Source organism: Oryx dammah, unplaced genomic scaffold, assembly GCF_014754425.2.
Source record: "Oryx dammah isolate SB20612 unplaced genomic scaffold, SCBI_Odam_1.1 HiC_scaffold_18, whole genome shotgun sequence".
NCBI classification, from domain to species: domain Eukaryota; kingdom Metazoa; phylum Chordata; class Mammalia; order Artiodactyla; family Bovidae; genus Oryx; species Oryx dammah.
In genome coordinates, this window is record NW_024070202.1 from 43,594,438 (window position 1) to 43,614,736 (window position 20,299).

The window sequence follows — 20,299 nt, forward strand, 5'->3', positions numbered from 1 at the left end:
GCCTGGATCTTCTTCATTTTGTACTTACAGATGAGAAATGAAAACAGTTTTGTAAAGATCATTTGTAAAACTAAGTATTTTAGTAAATGCTGTTCCATTTTCTGTAGGTTTCAGTGTAACAAAACATCTCTTATAGTCAGTGCTCTTGTTCCCTGATTTTTGAACTGACTTTGATTTTTGAAATGAAATGATTTTTCATTTCAGAATGTAATTGCAGCTAAAGTAAGAAGCGCTCATTGGATCTTTGGCTAATTATTTTTAACTTGCCATATGAGACAACTTCCAGTATGCTAAATAGGAAACCATATCTAAAGACCCAAAAAGGAATCATTAATTATCATTATTTTCATCATTACTTTCAATCTTAATGTCCCTCTATTCCATAAATATCTTTTGAGTACAGATGGACAGGAAGGCCTGGCATGCTGCAGTCCATAGGGTCACAAAGAGTCAAATACAACCAAGTGACTAAACTGAATCAAATAGTAAGATGGAGATGAAATGGTCATTTTTCTAATTACAACATTCTACATGCCTGCTTAAGTTTTTTTTTAATCAGAATACCAGAACCTAAGTATTATTGTAAAATAACAAAATTCTTTCTTGGATGATAGATCAACTTTCAATTTAAAACCTAGCTTCTCTTGGCTGCCAACTTTCTGTCATTTCCCCCTGAAAATATACTTACTTTCTCATGGAAGTATTGGCTTGGTTTATCTGGTTGATATAAACTATATTTTGTAATAATACAGAATGTAAATGAACAAGGCTTCTAACACCTCCCTTAGAGATTCAAAGTTCATCATTCCTTAGCCTGATATCATTGTTAGATTCGATCCTAGAGTGAGCAAGGTAAGTGTTTCCCACCTATACAAAGTGAATTAACACTTCAAGGCTAACAGGGTCTCACAATATTAAATAAAACCATGGCTGTTTAGTAAAATTGCAATAGGTCTCTTACATGGACATCCCCTGTTAGCCCCAGCTACAATCAGCATTTCTCAAAGTGTGGCCTTGAAACCTCATCTAAATTCCTGGGCTCAGTTGTTCATTTATCTACTGAAAAAACTTCTTGGGTGGACTTTGAAGATGCATATTTTGTACTAGTTCTTTAAGTAAGTTTTATGTGTAGTACAGTTTAGGATTCTGTCTACCTGTTTGATGGCCTTTTATGATCTGTCTTAAGATCAATTATTATCATGAAACTAAGAAGCCCTATATTTCAAACTAGGTGTTGTCTAAGGGAGTTGTACTTTTACCAAGGAGAATTTATAAACAAGTAACAGCACGGGGGGGACTTGAGGAGGGGTTTTACTTGCATTTGCTGAGAAGGGTGGAAGGGGACAAGACCTAGGGGCCTCCTTAACCATTTCATAGCCTTTTAATACTCATCACATCCAGAGACTGGGAGACTAGAAGCCAGTCAACCAGTCTCATAACAATGTAGGCGTCTGGAACAGTGCCCAGGGCACAGGAGATGCTCGTTCATTCAGACTCTGGCTAAATAACCAGGTACCTGTGTATGATGTGTGTTCCAGGGGAGCCCTGCCCAGAGAATGGGAGGAGTCCAGGCTCCGTGTCGACCCACCACAGTTCTCCTCGCAGTGACTACGCAACCTACACCAACACCTACAGCAACAGTAACCATGCCGTCCCCACCAGCAACGCCTCTCCTCCCGAAGGCTTCGCCTCCCACAGCCTGCAGACCAGTGACGTGGTCATTCACCGCAAAGAGAATGAGGGTTTCGGCTTTGTCATCATCAGCTCCCTGAACAGGCCAGAGTCTGGATCCACTATAAGTAAGTGACTGCTCTGCCTGCTTTTGAATAAGAGGTCATCTTTTCATTGTCTGGTGGTGGGGATCCCAGACAAGCAGACCAGAGAACTATTGTGTTCATAAATAAATGTGGAGCCTGAAGGTCACAGGCTATGGTCACAACTAAGGTATCTTTAACGCTTGACCAGTCAAACTGCTGACTTTGGCTTAGAAAGAATGCAAGACTACCACTGATGTCCCCCCAAACCCACAACCCCCATGAAAGCTCTTAATTCATTTTATACTGGGAAGAAAATAAAGCAATGTGATGTAGGAGTCTTGATGTGAGGAAAGGGGCATTCCTGTTCCATAGAATGAGACCAAGACATAGAACTTGGCAGGAGCTAGGCCATGCAGGGCCTCACACACCCTTGGGAAGGAGTATAGATTATAGATTAAATCCTTGGGAGCCATTGGAAGGTTTTAAATGGTAGACAGATATCTAACTTAATATTTTTAAAAGATGAATCCAGCTACTTGTTAAAAATAAAATCAGAGGAAAGAGAGCTGGAGTGGAAGTGTGAGACACAGTGAGGAGGCCTGTGGATCGTGCTGATATTCTGTAATGGATAAAACATCAAATCACTGTGCTGTGCACCTGGAACTAATGTATTATTGTAGGTCAACTATATTTTAGTAAAAAAATAAAGAAATAAATTTTACAATAAGTAAATAACTTAATAAGACAGCCCTGGAGGTCCAGAGATTCTAGTGCCTTCCCTTAGGGTAGAAGTTGTGGAATGGGGGAAGTGGATGATTTCACCTTCAGAGGTTCCTCCAAATCTCTGGTTCCAAGAGTCTGTACAACAGGTGACAGCCAGAGGTTATCTTTTTCTTCTGATCAAGCATCTTTGCAGATTCTCAGCTTCTGCAGTGGTTTTCCTTTCAGCCACACTATTTCAAAAGTTGCTTGTCAGCCAGCAAGCAATAGGACGGAAGTGATAGGAAAACTTGTTCAATTTTTATGTTGAAGTGATTTAGCCCAAAATGGTGTGAATAGAAACACCATAATAGAGAGCAATAAGAGGGAAAAAAAACAATAATTGAGTCATGTTGTGATCCTAAATTTTGTATGAATTGTGGTTGTTCCCAGCACATGGCAAGGGGTGCAGATGTCAAACAATGCTCAAGAAATCAAATTGTTGAGCATGAATACGAACTTTTTATGATAAAGTGAATGTTAGCAAAATACTGCCGGGACTAAATGCCAGAGAATTGCCCTGTTTAGCTTTAGCTTTGACAAGTTCAAGAGTGGAAACTATAGAAGCATTAAACCTCGTTGAATATGTATGGAACCTAAATTGCATACATCTGAAAGTACAGTTTCACTTATCTTTTTCTTCGTGATAAGCCAAAGAAATAAATCCAGTCTTTAAGCGTAGAGTAAAAGCAGGATTCTGTCAGTGTGGTGGATTCACCAAGATTAAAAGGACACAAGAGTAAAGAATTTCATGAATTATATAAATAATTTTCCTATAATTTACACTTGGGAAAAACATTCAGAGAGCTTTTGTAGCTATTCCAGTCATTCAAATTGTTTGTCAGGACAGGATACCTAAAGGACTGCAATAGAACAAAGTATACTGCCACAGTGAGAGTGTTAAGTATGTACGGAAGATCTCATTTTTATTTGAAGTGTAACAGCATAATTGCTAAATGTATAGGAGGATGTGTGTACGTACACACATGCACTTATTACGTAAAGAAGCCACAGATGATTTTTTTCTTGCAGAGAAGATCTATGCATGGACAGATTTGGAGAACGCCAGGTACCAGTGCTTACAATTAAATGTGGATTTTTCTTTCTGCCAAGTGACATTAGACTGACCTCAAAAGAGTAATTCTACCCCTTTTTGAAATGGTATTATTTTATATCACCCTGGAGAGTGGAAATAGATTCTAGCGTTCATGATACTTCTTAGCTTCTTCTTTTTTCACATATTTATTTCTTTTCAATTTAAGAAAATTGAAACACACACTGTCCCTACGTTCCATGCGAAGAGTAGCAATTACACTGATAGCACATAGTATTTACAGCCTGTAATTTGCAACATGCAGCTAAAAGGTTCCTAGACCTAATACTGTTTTATACTTACTTTCATAATAATTTTCAGCTCCAATTTTGCAGAGAAAGGCTAAGCACCTCCTTCTTGTGCCACACAGCCACCATCAGAAGATCAAGGTTTCCTGGGCTCTGGGAGACTGGGAGAATCTGATACTATCAGGAGTCACAGTCATTCCCGGGGCTGTGTCATGTTTCTCTTAGTTTCTTATCTGAGCACAAGATCTTGAACACATTTGTAGTTTATTTTTAAGGCTACTGAAACGCTTTCCCTACAGACAAGCGCTGTTATTTATGCCTTTGATAGGTGTACCATCACGTTTAGGCGAGGAAGTGGCATGGCTATAATCATACTGCCTGCATCTGAAACCTGGCTTGTCACTTACTAGCTGTGTGACCTTGAAAAAATTTTACAACCTTTTTGGACTTTATAGTTTCCTTGAATGAAAAGAGAAAGTAATTCTAATACCTGTGTCATCAGGTTGCTATGAGGGTTGAGGGAATTAGTACATATATGTGCTTAGAAAAACTCTGGCCCACAGTAAGCACTAAGTATGCCCTTGTTGCTGCCTTGACCACCTTGCCTGCTAAGAATCATCACTGCAATCGGCTCACTCTGCTCACAGTACAGAGTTCACACTGGCTGTCAGTTCAGCCTGCCATTTGTCCGTGGCCCCCACTCTCCCAAAGCAGCTAAATCTGAGCCACAGATGAGCATCTCTGCGGGCCAGCACCCCCTCTCCTGTGCTGACCTTCTGGGTGCAGAGTCTTTCTGATCCCCTGGGCCAGCAGTAAGGGCGGTAAGAACAGCAGTGTCGATGGCCACAGCAGACCAGCAGACCTTGCTGAGGCTTCAGGCAGGAAGTCTCCCCAGAGTTCACTAACCAATGGACTAGAAGAGGCATGGCAGACGTCAGAATCCAGACTCAAGGCTGTACCTTTTAGAATATACTGCAAACCTGACGTCTTATTGACTATCAGAGAAGAGCAGAGATATGGAGACCCTGTGTAAGCTTCCCTGCCCTCCAGACAAAGAAGGCATTCCCTTCCCCAGCTTCTTCAGCCCAGGTGACAACTTTGTTAGGGAGGCCAGATGTTTAACCAATTGGGTACTTTGAAAACTGGCAAGGTTCCTGAACATTTTTGTCCCATTATCCAAAATACTGTTTTTTGTTTTTCAGACCTTAAAATTGAACTCAAGGGAAAACAAAGTGGTTTGCAAACCAGAACCTAGGGTAACAGTGAGCTGTAACAGACATTTGCACTTAAAAGTGTTTGAAAGGATTAAAAAAAAATTATATAGAAAGCTGTTCATGGCCATGTTATTGATAAACATTGAAAGTTGGAAGTAATGTTAGAAGTTTCTCTAGAACTGGAAATGTTGGTATATTTGGAAAGTTCAAGGCATTTGCTGCCCATGACTGACTCTCCTGTTATGCTTGCTGAGGTTTTGTACCCAGGATAAAGAAGGCTCAGGTAGGCTTCTGACTCAGAGTGGATTACATGCCTGCTCTATAAAAATGCCCCTGTGGCCACGTGCAGTGGGGTTGACGGGTCAGTCTTTGGGCCTCCCTAGTGAAAGGTCTGAGTCTGACATCCTGGTTTTATTACAGAGCTATAACCTGTCACCACAGATGCTTCCTGCTCTGACCTCAAAACCTGTTTTCTCACCAGCAGTTCCTAAGAAGGGCTTTGACACAACTGATGAAATAAAGTGGTGTTTAGTGTCCTGCTCTTATAAAACCTATGAGGAAGGTTATCTTGAAATGTATGGAGTCAACGTGCCTGGGCAGCTCAGACTTCGGTGGTGGTGGCCGGCAGCCTGTTGAGGGAATTCATAAACCTAGGTGCAAACAAACTGAAGGTCGAGCATGCTCAGGACAGTAACCGTAACCCAACCCAGGCAGCAGCAGTAGAAGCGCAAACACTTCAGCCTTTCTTTCCCTTATTCACACTGTCCCAGTGTCATCAACTGGCTTCCGTTTCTTTTCTGGAAATGCCTCACTGGTCAGCACAGTGCTGGCTCTTCATCTTTCAGCTCTGGGCAAGAGTGGAAAAGCTTTTTTCCCTCACGTGAACTTTCTCTGGCACAGGTGGGGAGTACAGACTAGGTCATTGTTGACTTTCCCTAATGCCCACTGCAATCTGATATTCTAGGGAAAAGTTAGTTTTACCTTTGGTAAAATGCCATGATGACTCGCAAAGTTCTTAATGATATCCATAGGCCCTGGTTGAAAAGTTATTCTAGAGATTCAGAAGCTTATCCAGTGGCTCTTTTGTGACATTTTAAGTGTAATTTACCAAAAAGGATGAAATAAAACTGAACAATCAGTAAAGAAATTTTTTTTCCACCTAAACTCATCCCACCAACCATGCAGCCATTGAATAGTCATTTGAGTTTAGGAGAGGTACAAATTAAAACCTAAAACCAAGACATCTGTAGTTTTGCCCTAACACACAGAGATTCAAAGTAAATGAAAAGTGCATTGGACAACAAGTCCGAGCCTCTCTCCAGCTCATCCACTGACTATTGTGTCCCTTGAGTGAGTCAGTTGGTTTTCCTGTGCCCATTCCTTGTGTATGTGATCAGGAAAAGTGGTCTTAATAGCCTCTTTCAGCTCTAAATTATATTAGGCCATGAATCATCATGGAAATAAGGTATTTGGTTAGGTTTGTCTGTGTGTGAAAAGCCTTGGATAAGTTTGAGGCCTGGCTTATATTTTTCATTGCCTTAAGTTATCACTTTAAACTTCTGTTACTTTCATTTTTGTTATATTTCTAGAGTGCTCCTCACACTTTCATTTCTTTTGTTCATCTTATCCTTTGTCAGGAAATGATCTGAAACATACCTTAAACATTAAGCTCTGAAACATATGTAACTAGCTCCCCTTTTAAGGCATTTTAAGGCAAGATTTCCCTCCTTCTTTCACTTATAAAACTATATCATTTGTATATTGCACTGAGGTAAAATGAATGAGGCTGATGGCGGCAAAAGACAGCCACGCCACGGGGCTTTGCCCCTCGCCTCAGCCGGCCATCCTCGGGAAGCCGGTGCTCTCGGCATACCTGGAACCTTCAGTGGAACACTCGTTTTAATGTCCCATAGTCACAAAGGTCTGCCCTAAAGTGAAGCCTTTGAGGGGCTTTCCTGGTGGCATTGTGGTAAAGAATCCTCCTGCCAATACAGCAGACGTAAGGGACGCCGTTTCAATCCCTGGGTCAGAAAGATCCCCTGGAAGAGGCCAGGCAACCCACTCCAGGAGTCTTGCCTGGAGAATCCCATGAACAGCGGAGTCTGGTGGGCTACAGTCCACAAGGTCACAAAGAGTCAGACACGACTAAAGTGACTTAGCACGGACACACAAACATCAACAATCAGTGAGCGGCCCATCTTACATTTTATTGCTTTGGGTTATAGCAGTGTGTTTTCTTCCAAACTCTATACTGAGGTTTGTTCAGTGATCACCTTAAAAACAGAGGCAATTGGTGCTACTTGTACTACTGCTGGGACCCTGGCCTTTTCTAAATCAACAATACCCCAGAAGTCGTTGCCGGAAGGTTTCTGAAGTTATACCCATGCAGTGGAATTAGAAAGTGAATCTTGTTGGTTTCTCTGTCATTGGTTTGCAAAAGCAAGTTCCCTTTCAGAGTTCTTCAGTTCAGTTCAGTTCAGTCACTCAGTCATGTCCGACTCTTTGCGACCCCATGAACTGCAGCACGCCAGGCCTCCCTGTCCATCACCATCTCCCGGAGTTCACTCAAACTCACGTCCATCAAGTCGGTGATGCCATCCAGCCATCTCATCCTCTGTCGTCCCCTTCTCCTCCTGCCCCCAATCCCTCCCAGCATCACAGTCTTTTCCAATGAGTCAACTATTCGCAGGAGGTGGCCAAAGTATTGGAGTTTCAGCTTTAGCATCATTCCTTCCAAAGGACACCCAGGGCTGATCTCCTTTAGAATGGACTGGTTGGATCTCCTTGCAGTCCAAGGGACTCTCAAGAGTCTTCTCCAACACCACAGTTCAAAAGCATCAGTTCTTCAGCGTTCAGCTTTCTTCACAGTCCAACTCTCACATCCATACATGACCACAGGAAAAACCATAGCCTTGACTAGATGGAACTTTGTTGGCAAAGTAATGTCTCTTCTTTTCAATATGCTCTCTAGGTTGGTCATAACTTTTCTTCCAAGGAGTAAGCATCTTTTAATTTCATGGCTGCAGTCACCATCTGCAGTGATTTTGGAACCCCCCAATATAAAGTCTGACACTGTTTCCACTGTTTCCCCATCTATTTGCCATGAAGTGATGGGACCAGGTGCCATGATGTTCGTTTTCTGAATGCTGAGCTTTAAGCCAACTTTTTCACTCTCCTCTTTCACTTTCATCAAGAGGCTTTTTAGCTCCTGTTCACTTTCTGCCATAAGGGTGGTGTCATCTGCATATCTGAGGTTATTGATATTTCTCCCGGCAATCTTGATTCCAGCTTTTGCTTCTTCCAGCCCAGTGTTTCTCATGATATAAACTAAAATATTCCCTTAATCCTTGAATGAATCTCTACTTTGAATTCCTTTAATGACATAGTAGCTTTTGCTTTGAGTTTTATGCTGAAAGTAGTTCACTCAGGAGGTATGATGGTGTCACCCACACCGTTAATGTGGTGCTTTTGTAACAGAAGAAATATGGTGGAGCAGAGGACTATATATAAAACACTGGTTTTCCCTCAAATATCTGCTTCTAAATATAGCTCATGAAATCATATGATAAGCAAATGTCTTCATAATCTTCTAGAAAATCTACATGTTAATACATAAAAAATATAATAAGGTGTTCAGTCTGCACTGATGTACATATGTTTTAAGGCAAACCAACCTTTTCACATTTAAACGTGTGACTTGATTTCTGCTTTAGGAAGTAGCCAGGAGCTAGGGTCTGAGTAGAGTGCAGGTTTTAATGAAGCAAAGTTCATCCAGAAAGGTGGCACTTTCTGTGTATAATCCAATCTTCCCATAATGAGTCCTTGATCATAATACCCCTGGTAAAAAAAATGTCTACAGAGTAAACCTCAAACACACCTCTCTTACATGCAAGACCCTAAGTAATGTAAACACAGCCACTTTTTACCAGTAGCTCCTGACAGTTCCGCTCTATCAAAGCTGGTTTAGTTACCCCTGAAACACAACTTTTGCTTTCCTCCCCCATAGTCCATGTTTTGGCTGCTGCCACTTGAAATACCTTCTTTTATCCACTAATAAATGTTATCAAGCTTTTCCCCAGGTACTGTACTAAGAATCTTACACTATGTTTAATTTCCACAGCAGCCCTATGAGGTAGAGAAGTGAAATTTGCTCAGTCATGTCCAACTCTTTGCAATCCCATGGACTATACAGTCCATGGAATTCTCCAGGCCAGCATACTGGAGTGGGTAGCTTTTCCCTTCTCCAGGGGATCTTCCCAACCCAGGGATCGAACCCAGGTCTCTCACATTGCAGGCAGATTCTTTACCAGCTGAGCCACAAGGGAAGCCCATGAGGTAGAGACTTCTGCCCCAACAGTAAGCATCTCTTACAAGCAGCTCAGAAATCTCTCCTTAATTTCTGAATGAGAGTCTACCTGAAGCCTCACCCTTCTTTCATAAGTGTTTTCTGCAGTTCTTGTATGAAATTCTTCTTCATTTTGTTTTTTGTTGTTGTTTTTTTTGTCTTCTAACCTCTCAATTGTTGACTGCTCTGTGATTTCCTTTATCTTATGTCTTATTTCTCTCACTGTTGTTTTACTTTTCATATGTTTTGCTAACCCTAAATGGAAGTTCCTTAAGGGCAAGAAATTATGACATTTCTTTAAATCCCTCACAGTTCCTGGTAGTATGCTCTTCAAGGATTTATCACATAATTTATATTGGTGGGATAGGGTTGGATTGGACTCTCATACAGTGATCTAGCCCTGCCCTCATCAAAGTGTGAATGTTCTCTGCTCCAACTCTCTGTATACCTAAACCTAGCTGTTCTGTCTCTTAAAGGTAGCACGACATATCTCTGAGAATGAGCACAGAACTCAGGAAAGGAAATGTTTGTAAGCTGGTCCTTGTGCAGCCTGAGAAATTATACCATAAGAGAGTGGTCCCAGATTCCATACAGATTTCCCATCAGCTGTGCTTGGCCTAAGTAAATGATTCCACAGCAGCTAAGGGCCTAGTGAAGTCTTAGGTGAGAGAGCCCTCTAAGAAATCAGGCCCTGGTGAGCCAGGAAAGTGCCCCAGGAAGACCTAATCATGAGCATCTGGGTCACCAAACCCTTGTGCTCTGAAGGGCCAGGCTGCAGTGTGCTCCCTGATCCCCCTTGTCCTGGCACTGACTGTTCCTGGAATGACCATCCATCTGTATGAACACCATCTCAGTGGTCATGATACCATCCTAAGCAGGAAGGTTTGGATGGCAGCCCAAAATCCTTAGAAAAAAGTATGACTTCAAATTATTTATTCACTTCACAGTCCTCGTTAACAAAGTAACCCCTATCTGTTCCAAATGAACAACCTCTGAATCACATTAGTTCTTCATAGGATCATACCCAACTAAAACCAGATGACTAGAACCTATTGATTAAATTCAACTTTTTTTTCAGTCCTGCACATGACTAGTTTTGTTCCCAAATTAAAACTCGGCTGCCTAGGTCTTAACAGTAAACAGACTGGCAAACAACAAAAACGAGAAAAGATTTTGCATCAAACTCTAAGTCCTCTGATATCCAAACATCCACACATGTATTGACTAAAATGCAAAAACAAATGTAAGCATTTTATTTTCTTAGCACTAACAAATTTAAAGATCATTAAACTGTAAAATAATAAACCCAGAGAGACACAGCATCATTCTTATTTATTTTCAAGAAGAGGAACAATGCAGCCTATCAAAAAAAAAAAAAAGAAAAAATCTGTGAGTGCTCACATTGCATTTTTTTTTTTAATTCTTGACCATTTTTCTTATCTGAATGGAGCTCATAAATCATAATTTTTCCCCACTAGGAATTATGTTTCAGGAGGGTTTTATCATTACGTTCAAAGACTCTCCAGGCAGCAGCAGAAGGTGGATGTCTTCTTAGCTATTGTTTCCTCTGGGCTTATGTCCTGCAGGTCCTTGTTATTCACTGGATGGTACAGGGAGATCACAGCTGTAAAAAGAGCCCAGACTAGGTGTACAGGAGCTGCCTCTACCAGCGGAAGATGCCCATGAGATTCAAATAAATTCTGAGCCTACAGTTCACTTTTCCAAAAGGCATATTTTTTTATAATCCATTCAGGGCCTCATGTTGGATTAAATTCTCTGTGATTTTGTTTTTCCTCTTTTTTCCCAACAATCAACCACATAAAAAAAAAGCTGATTCCACAAAGACAACTATTTTAAAAGCATGTTGTTAAGTGAACACAGTACTGTTATTTAATCTCCATTTTCTAGCTATGTTGAAAGAGTGTCATTAGGGAATATTTTCCCACTTGGGCTGGGATAAATAGCATTTCTCTTTGTGCCCCTGCTTTCACCAAGGACTCAGAGAGTGCCTATACCCAAATCCGCCCTGCCATACCAAATCCTGGTAAGAGTTCTCTTTGTTTGTTCACTTGACCACCAATAATTTTGACATTTATGCTGGATTTTTTCCCAAACAAACCATTGGCAGTCTTTGGTTAGAATTATTCCTAAAGATTAATCAGTCAGCCTCCTCTGGGTTGATGATCACTAGGCATTCCAAATGTGTACACTGTGCCAAAGAAAATTAACTAAATAGTGGGGCCTGCTATTGGCATATTCATTTCCCAGTCTGATCTCTTCCAGATCCTCTTTCTCTAAGCCAGGCAACAGTTTGCTCCACAAACATGCCCAGATGTTGGGCACCTGATGAACCCATCTGCTTTCTCAAGGCTGAGGTGCCCAAAACCTTCTGTTCGGAGACTGTTCACAATATAGATATGGTTTTATGGACTCATCATAGAGGAGGGTCTCCCAGTAAACAAGAGCACAGAGTTTAAAGGGTGTTCTGACAGAGAACAGTTGAAACAACATGAGGTAGAAGAATATTTCCACTTAGAAGTCTTCATTCAAATGTGTTTTAGACTTGCTAGATGAACAGCAGGATGAAACACAGTTTAAATTCCTGTATTTAAATTTAAATACAGTGAAACCTTTCTTGTATTGTTTGCCAAGTGTCTTAGCCTGTGCAGACTTGGCAGCTTGGAAACACCAGTTTATAGACATGTCTTCCTCACAGTTCTGGAGGCTGGGAAGTCCACGATCCTGGCACTGACAGACTCAGAGACTGGTGAGAGTGGCTTCATAGACAGTGTCTGCTCACTGCCCCTCATATGGTGAAAGGGATAACGGAGCTCTGGGCGGCTCCTTTCATAAGGGCACTAATCCCATTCATGAGGCCTCCAATCTCATGACCTAATCGCCTCCCAGGGCCCCATCTCCAAATAATTGTCACTTTGGGGATTAGGTTTCAACATATGAATTTGGAGAGGACACAAACATCCAGTGGCTAGTGTAGTTAGTCACTGATAGTGATGCTTCCTGGGGCTTAGTGGTTAAGAGAAGGCTAACAGGTATACTTTCAGCTCCAGTGTATATACTCACAAGCTTTAAAGCAGGCCTCCTAGTACCTAAGTGCATAACCCAGCTGAGTTGATACACATCTGCATCTTCCATACTTGAGACACTAATGCAAGCTATTACCCACACATGTTTTCCAAATAAAATACCTTGAATACATCAGGACCTCCCTACTGCCACTGCCAAGGCTTGGAAGAGGCTCTAGATTAGCACTTTGCAGTAGAACTTTCTGCAGTGATGCCCATGTTCTGTCCTGCACTAAACAATGCTGTAACCACTAGCCATGCTCATGTGGTTATGGAGCCCTGGAAATGAGGCTACTGTGGCTGAGGAATTAGATTTTTAATTGTCTTTCAGTTAATCGAAATGGCCATTTGTGGCGAGTAGCTACCATGTTGGGCTGCACAGCTCTGAGCATTGCAGTGGCCTTATGTCCTCCCTGCCTCCAGCCTTCTTCCCACCCTCCCACCCTTAGTCCAACCTTCATACCTCCGCTCTGGTACTCCTTCTAAAACAACAAGTCTGATGATATCATGTCTCTCCTACATTATTAGTGACTTCTCATTTGGTCTTCAAATAAATTCCAAACCCTTGGCCACAACCACTAAGGCCTGCCATGATCTATCCCCTCTCACCTTCTTCCTGAGGCTCAACTGTTTATGCTGGTGGCAACCCTGTACCCACACTGCAGACTCACAGATCTGTGCCTTTGCGAGTCACGTCACCTGGGACTGTGATGCTCTCCCCACCCTTGCCCACCCTTGTTCACCTTTCAAATGCACACTAGGCAGCATTTCCTCCTCCTCTACTGTCCTCTTCCCACCTCCTTTCTCCTGCTCATTCGACAGTGCTTCTTTTAACTGCTCTCTGTTTATTTCCACCCAGAACCCTTTCTTTATCACTCCCTGATTTTTTTACTTTTCTCTCATTTTTAAGGTTTAATTATAGATAGTAAATTGTACCCTTTGCAGTCTATAGTCTGTGAATTTTGACAAATTCTGGGTCTGTTTTTGTAACCACAGCCACTTCCTTAACCAAGGAAGTCTAGCCCTCCACCCCCTCCCAGCCCAGGCAGCCACGGATTTGTTTTCTGTTCTGTAACTTTGCCTTTTCCTGTGTAACTGGAATTACTCAGTATGTAGCCACTTAGCAGAATGCATTTTAGATACTTTCAGATTGTTTCATGTGTCAATATCAGATCCTTTTAAATTGCTGAATAGTATTCCTTTGTGTGACTGTACCACAGCCTGCTTATCCATTCCCAGTTGAAAGATATTCTGGTGGTTTCTTGTTTTGGATGATTATGAATAAAGCAACTACGTACCTTTTCATATAGGTTTTGTGTGAAAATAGGTTTTTGTTTTACTTGGGTAAATATCCAGGGGTGGAATTGCTGGTTCATGTGGTACCACTTTCCAGCATGACTGTTCTGTTTTGTGCTTCCCTGGATGAGGGTTCCAGATGAGCCACAGCCTTGCCAGTACTTGCTCTTTCCAGGCTTCATTGATTTTTTTTTTTTTTTTTTTTTAGCTTTTCCAATAGGTGTGTAGTGCTTTCAAGTTACATTTCTTCTCTAAAACTAAAAATATTGAGGATCTTTTCATGCACACTTTTGCCATCCTTATACCTTCTTTTTCACTTTTGGTCTCTTCCCTGTCGACTGTAACTGGTATTTCACTTTGAACAAGGGAACACATTTTGAGGTTCTTCAGCCTTTGTTTTTTTACTTCTCAATCATTTCTCATGGTAGAGTAATAAAAATCATCCTATGATGATGATCTCAAGTGAAGTTATTATGAAGATGTATGTCTGCTTAGTAAAAATGAAAATACATATAACTGCTATACTTCAAAGTACAAAGGATTAAGTAAAATACATATAAGCTGAAATTCAAATGAAGTTAAAATGTGTAATAGTTGGATAAGAAAGATAAGGAAAAGAAAGAAAAATTATATGCAGTAATGGTCTCACATTTCAAATAAGGAAAGTGACATGTTTATTTGGCCATTCAGAGGTCACACTGAAAGTTGTTTTCAAATTAATATATGATCAAGATCTTCTAGTTCTTGAACCCTTTGCTTGAGGGTCTATTCATGTTTTATCCAGTCATGCGAAATTGCATTATTTCAAGTTAAAACGTGATCTACCTTGGCAGTGAAACTTTGGCTTCCGTGAGAAACTAAGCAGCCAATAAATATTCATGTAATCTTCTGGATAACATATTGAAAAGGACAGCTGGCTCAGGAGGGATCATTTGCCTGGGTTAGTATCTGTTTCTGTTTACATTAAGAAAATATTGCAAGAAGTTATTATCTACCTGAGGGCTTAGGGGAATACAATGAAAAGCTGATATTGCACCTGATTGCTTTTGACATTTACCTATTGTAACAGGGAAATTGTGTGAAGATAGCCAAGTGACTTTTTACAAAACACAATTTCAGAAGCTATAAAAGGAAAACGGAGATGGCAGAGATAGAATACACTGCCTCTGTAAAGATGAGAAACATGACTTGTCAGCAACACCTGCTTGTAACTATCAACCATTTCTATTGGGCCTGCTGAGAAATTACTGAAAGCCAAGTACACTGATGGGTGTGAATTCTCAAAGGCAGTCGAGACATACAGAGGAAAGAAAGTGTGATTTCACTGAACATTTTTAACACAATACCTGGGGTCGATGAAATGTAATTTTATGACATGTTCTGAACTCTTGAAAAGAAATCAGTTATCTTTTATATTTTATCAGTCAGGGCTACAGGAAACAGCAGGACTTTTAAAGTTTGGGTCCATAAAATATTGATATTCTTTTCCCAAATAGATTCCAAATCTTTAACTGGTACACCAACATATTGATTGCAAAAAATAAAATTTACAGAAGATATTTTCAATTTCTAATTAATGATGTCATTAATATTTATCTTTTCCCATTTCTTGGACACCAATAAAATGGTGGTAAATAAAGAAGAAAGGGATGGCTATGAATGGGGAAGGTACTTTAAAGACAAAAATATGGCAACTCATTTTGTAAGACAAAGGAAACCAAAAAGAGAAATGAATAGCACTGATCTGCCCATTTTCTTTTAGAAATTCAGACCAGCTCAGAACTTTGAAAACTTTGGGAAGAATGGAAAACAACAACCATGGCCACCAGACATGAAATTTGTATTTTTAAAACAGAAAAGCAAGCAAATTAATAAAAGAAAAAATGGAACAATAGCAAACTTCAAAGATCACTCACTTACATACATAGAGAATATTACCATCATAAAATAAGTATGCTGCTGCTGCTAAGTCGCTTCAGTCTTGTCCGACTCTGTGCGACCCCATAGATGGCAGCCCACCAGGCTCCCCCATCCCTGGGATTCTCCAGGCAAGAACACCGGAGTGGGTTGCCATTTCCTTCTCCAAAGCAGGAAAGTGAAAAGTGACAGTGAAGTCGCTCAGTCGTGTCTGACTCTTAGCGACCCCATGGACTGTATAGAATGCTATTTAAAAAAAAAAAAAAAAAGAATGATATGATTAAAGAAAGAATTCTTAGGAATTGGAAATATCTTGACTAAAGTTAAAAATTCAGCAGAAGGATTGAAAGTTAGAGTAAAGGAAATCTCACAGGCAGTAGGACAAAAAGAAACAGTATGAAAGAGATGATAAAATTAACAGATCAATCCAGGAAGTCAATATCTAACTATTAAGAATTTCACAAAGAGAGAGCAGAGAAACAGAATGGAAGTTATCAAAGATATATTATAATAAAAGTTCCCTAAAGCCACACTAAAAGAAATGTCTCCATGCTGAAATGAACCAAAATGCATCACTGCAAAACTTTAGAACACAAAATGTACAAGGACAATCATAAACATTTCTGAAAGGAAACAGAAAAATAAGTAGTTTATATACAAGGGAAAAAAAAATCCTAAGGAGTTCAGACATGTTAGTAACAACACTGGATGTTAGAAGACAGTAGAGCAATGCCAGCAAATTTCTAAGGAAAAGGTAATTTTTCAGCCTCAAATTCCATACAACCTAGAATTCAAAGCCAGAATTCTATTTCAAATGAGAAAGTAAAACTGAAGAAGTTTTCAAACATTAAATACTGAACCATTACTTTCTCCCATGTATAATTTCTATAGGAAGATACTATAGGATGGGCTTTAGCAAAAGGAAAGAGTGTATCAAAAAAGACTCAGGATTTACTGACTGTGTATTCCATCTTGGAGAACAAAAGGAATTCACCTGGGTTTTTGTTTTTTGTGTTTTTTTTTTTGACAAAATAAATTCAAACTTTAATTTTTTTGATTTTTATTGAAATATAAAATGTGTTAGTTTCTGCTATATAGCGAGATGAATCAGTTATACATATATGTATGTCCCCTCTTTTTTAGACTCCGTTCCCATTTAGGTCACCACAGAGAACTGAGTGGAGTTACCTGAGCTATACAGTAGGTTCTCAGCAGCCATCTCTTTCATACATAGTGGTGAACACGTATCAGTCCCAATCTCCCGATCCGTCCCACCACCCCTCTCCACCTTGGTATCTGTAAGTTTGTTCTCTGTGTCTGTTGTCTCTATTTCTGCTTTGCAAGTAAGTTCGTCTGTACCATTTTTTTAGATTCCACATGTAAGCAATATTATTTCTCTTTCTGACGTACTTATTCTACATGATAGGCTCTAGGTCTATCCACATCTCTGTAAGTGACACAACTATGTTTCTTTTATGGCTCAGTAATATTCCATTGTATATATGTAACACATCTTGTTTATCCATTTCTCTCGATAGTTCGGTTGCTTCCATATCCTAGCTATTGTAAATAGTGCTGCAGTGAACTTTGGGGTACATGTTTCTTTATAAATTATTGTTTTCTTCAGGTATATACCCAGGAGTGAGATATCTGGATCATATTAGTTTTTACCCCATAACGGGAAAATCTTGGGTCACTGATTTAACTCAGTGATGGAAATATGTATCCTTTTCAGAATTTTTGGAGGGAAATACAAAAAATGTTGAGTAGAGTTGATATTTGACTTAGAAGGACACATTTTCTATATCAATCCCAGACCAAAACAAGTAATAAAAAGAACGTCCCAGCTGCCTGGAAATTAGCAAGGGAAAAAAAGGACTTTTGGGGATATACAGTAAAGTGAAATGTATTTTTACAGTCATATCTAGAATGGAAGTGTTTCCCTATCTTCTCCCTCTCCAGCTCCACATACCCACATGCATGCCTTTCTGGCCACCTGCAGATTTGAGGGACATGACTCTTCTGAAGTTTCTGTAGCTCCTGCCACTCTCATGTCTGGATGTTTTGTCAGATGATGAGGGATATAAACAGTATGCAAAGAATACAGAAACTCCTTCAAATGTGGTGTGTTAGTCTCTTAGTCGTGTCCAACTCTTTGCAATCCCATGGACTGTAGCCTGCCAGGCTCCTCTGCCCACGAGAACCCAGGTCTCCTGCACTGAAGGCAGATTGTTTACTGTCTGAGCCACCAGGGAAGCCCTAAAATGTCTGTTACAGTAAAAATCTATTTAAAGAAAGAGAAAGAAGGATATATGCTTGGTAGATGCTCAGTAATGAGTGACTTATATGAATATTTAATGAAATAAGAGAATTAAGGTAATTTTTAGGCCTCCCGAATCAACACATAATGAATCAAAGATCTTTAAGAATATAAATAGCAGCAATTATTTGGACTATCTTTTCTAATGATGTGCATGGGAATGAGAAATGCAGCCATTGGAGAAAGAAACTGTTTTTGCCCCTTCCTCCACCATCCTTTGTGATAATTTTTCTTGATAACATACCATATTCTCTTTTACACCTTCCATTGCAAACACTGAAATGATACCTAGTGGTATAAAGACAAAATATACTATGAATATAGTCACATTGTTGTTATTGTTCAGCAGCCAAATCGTGTCCGACTTTGCAACCACATGGACCCCACAGCACCGCAGGCTTCCCTGTCCCGCACCAACTCCTGGAGTTTGCCCAAGTTCATGTCTATTTAATCGGTGATGCCATCCAACCAACTCATCCTCTGTTGCCTTCTCCTTCTGTCTTCTATCTCTCCCAGCATCAGGGTCTTTTCCAGTGAGTCACCTCTTCGCATCAGGTGGCCAAAGTATTGGAGCTTCAGCTTCAGCATCACTCCTTCTAGTGAGTATTCAGGGTTGATTTCCTTTAAGATTGACTAGTTTGATCTCTTTGCTTTCCAAGGGACTCTCAGGAGTCTTCTCCAGCACCACATTTCAAAAGCATCAATTCTTCAGTGCTCTGCCTTCTTTTCTGTCCAACTCTCGCATCTGTACATGACTGCTGGTAAGACCATAACCTTGACCATATGGACCTTTGTCAGCAAGGTGATATCTTTGCTTTTCAACACAGCATCTAGGTTTGTCATAGCTTTCCTGCCAAGAAACAATTGTCTTTTAATTTCATGGCTGCAGTCACCATCTGCAGTGATTTGAGAACCCAAGAAGAGGAAATCTGTTACTGCTTCCTCCTTTTCCACTTCTATTTGCCATGAGTAATGGGGCCGGATGCCATTATCTTAGTTTTTTTTAATACTGAGTTTTAAGCCAGCTTTTTCACTCTCCTCCTTCACCCTCATCAAGAGGCTCTTTAATTCCTCTTCACTTTCTGCCATTACAGTGATATCATCCACAAATCTGAGGTTGTTCCTGTTTCTCCTGGCAGTCTTGAGTCCAGCTCGTTACTCATCCAGCCTGGCATTTCTCATGATGTGCTCTGTGTATATGTTAAATAAACAGGGTGACAGTAAACAGCCTCATTGTACTCCTTTCTCAATCCTGAACAATTCAGTTGTTCCATTCAGGGTTCTACCTGTTGCTCCTCAGATAAGATGGTCTGGTATTCCCCTTCTCCATCTCTTTAAGAGTTTTCCACATTTTGTTATGATCCACACAGTCAAAGGCTTTAGTGTAGCCAGTGGAACAGAGGTAGATGTTTTTCTGGAATTCCCTTGCTTTCTCTATGATCCAACGAATGTTGGCAATTTGATCTCTGGTTCCTCTACCTTTTCTACACCCAGCTTGAACATCTGGAATTTCTTGGTTCATGAAATCTGAAGCCTAGCTCAGAGGATTTTGTGCATAACCTTACTAGCATGAGATGAAGATGAGAGCAATTGTCCAATGTTTTGAACATTCTTTAGTACTACGCTTCTTGGGAATTAGGATGAGGATTGACCTTTTCCAGTCTTGGGGCCACTGCTGGGTTTTCCAAATTTGCTGAGATATTGAGTGCAACACTTTAATAACATCATCTTTTAGGATTTTAAATAACTGCTGGAATTCCATCACCTTCACTAGTATTTTATTGGCAATAGAGCTTTATAAGGCTCAGTTGGCCTTCCCTGGTAGCTCAGAAGTTAAAGCATCTGCCTGCAATGCGGGACACCTGGGTTCAATCCTTGGGTTGGGAAGATCCCCTGGAGAAGGAAATGGCAATCCACTCCAGTATTCTTGCCTGGAAAATCCCATGGACAGAGGAGCCTGGTGGGCTACAGTCCACGGGGTAGCAAAGAGTCAGACACGACTGAGCGACTTCACTTTCCCTTTCACTCAAGGCTCAGTTGACTTCACACTCCAAAATGTCTGGCTCTGAGTGAGAGACTGCACCATCGTGGTTATCAAGGTCATTAAGAAGATCTTTTTTGTACAGTTCTTCTGTGTGTTCTTTCCATCTCTTCTTGATCTCATCAGCTTCTATTAGGTCTTTACTGTTTCTGTCCTTTATTGTGCCCATCTTTGAATGAAATGTTCCTTTGATAACTCCAGTTTTCTTGAAGAGATCTTCAAGAAG

The 20,299-nt window shown here is 40.4% G+C and overlaps 1 protein-coding gene across 1 annotated transcript in view; it reads left to right on the top strand.

Moving 5' to 3' along the window:
* MAGI2 (membrane associated guanylate kinase, WW and PDZ domain containing 2) overlaps window positions 1–20,299 on the top strand; it is a 1,493,747-nt gene that overhangs the window by 1,326,465 nt on the left and 146,983 nt on the right. The window contains exon 16 of the mRNA XM_040260742.1: window positions 1,539–1,799. Coding sequence (XP_040116676.1) covers window positions 1,539–1,799 — 261 coding nt within the window. The remainder of the gene's footprint in view (window positions 1–1,538; window positions 1,800–20,299) is intronic.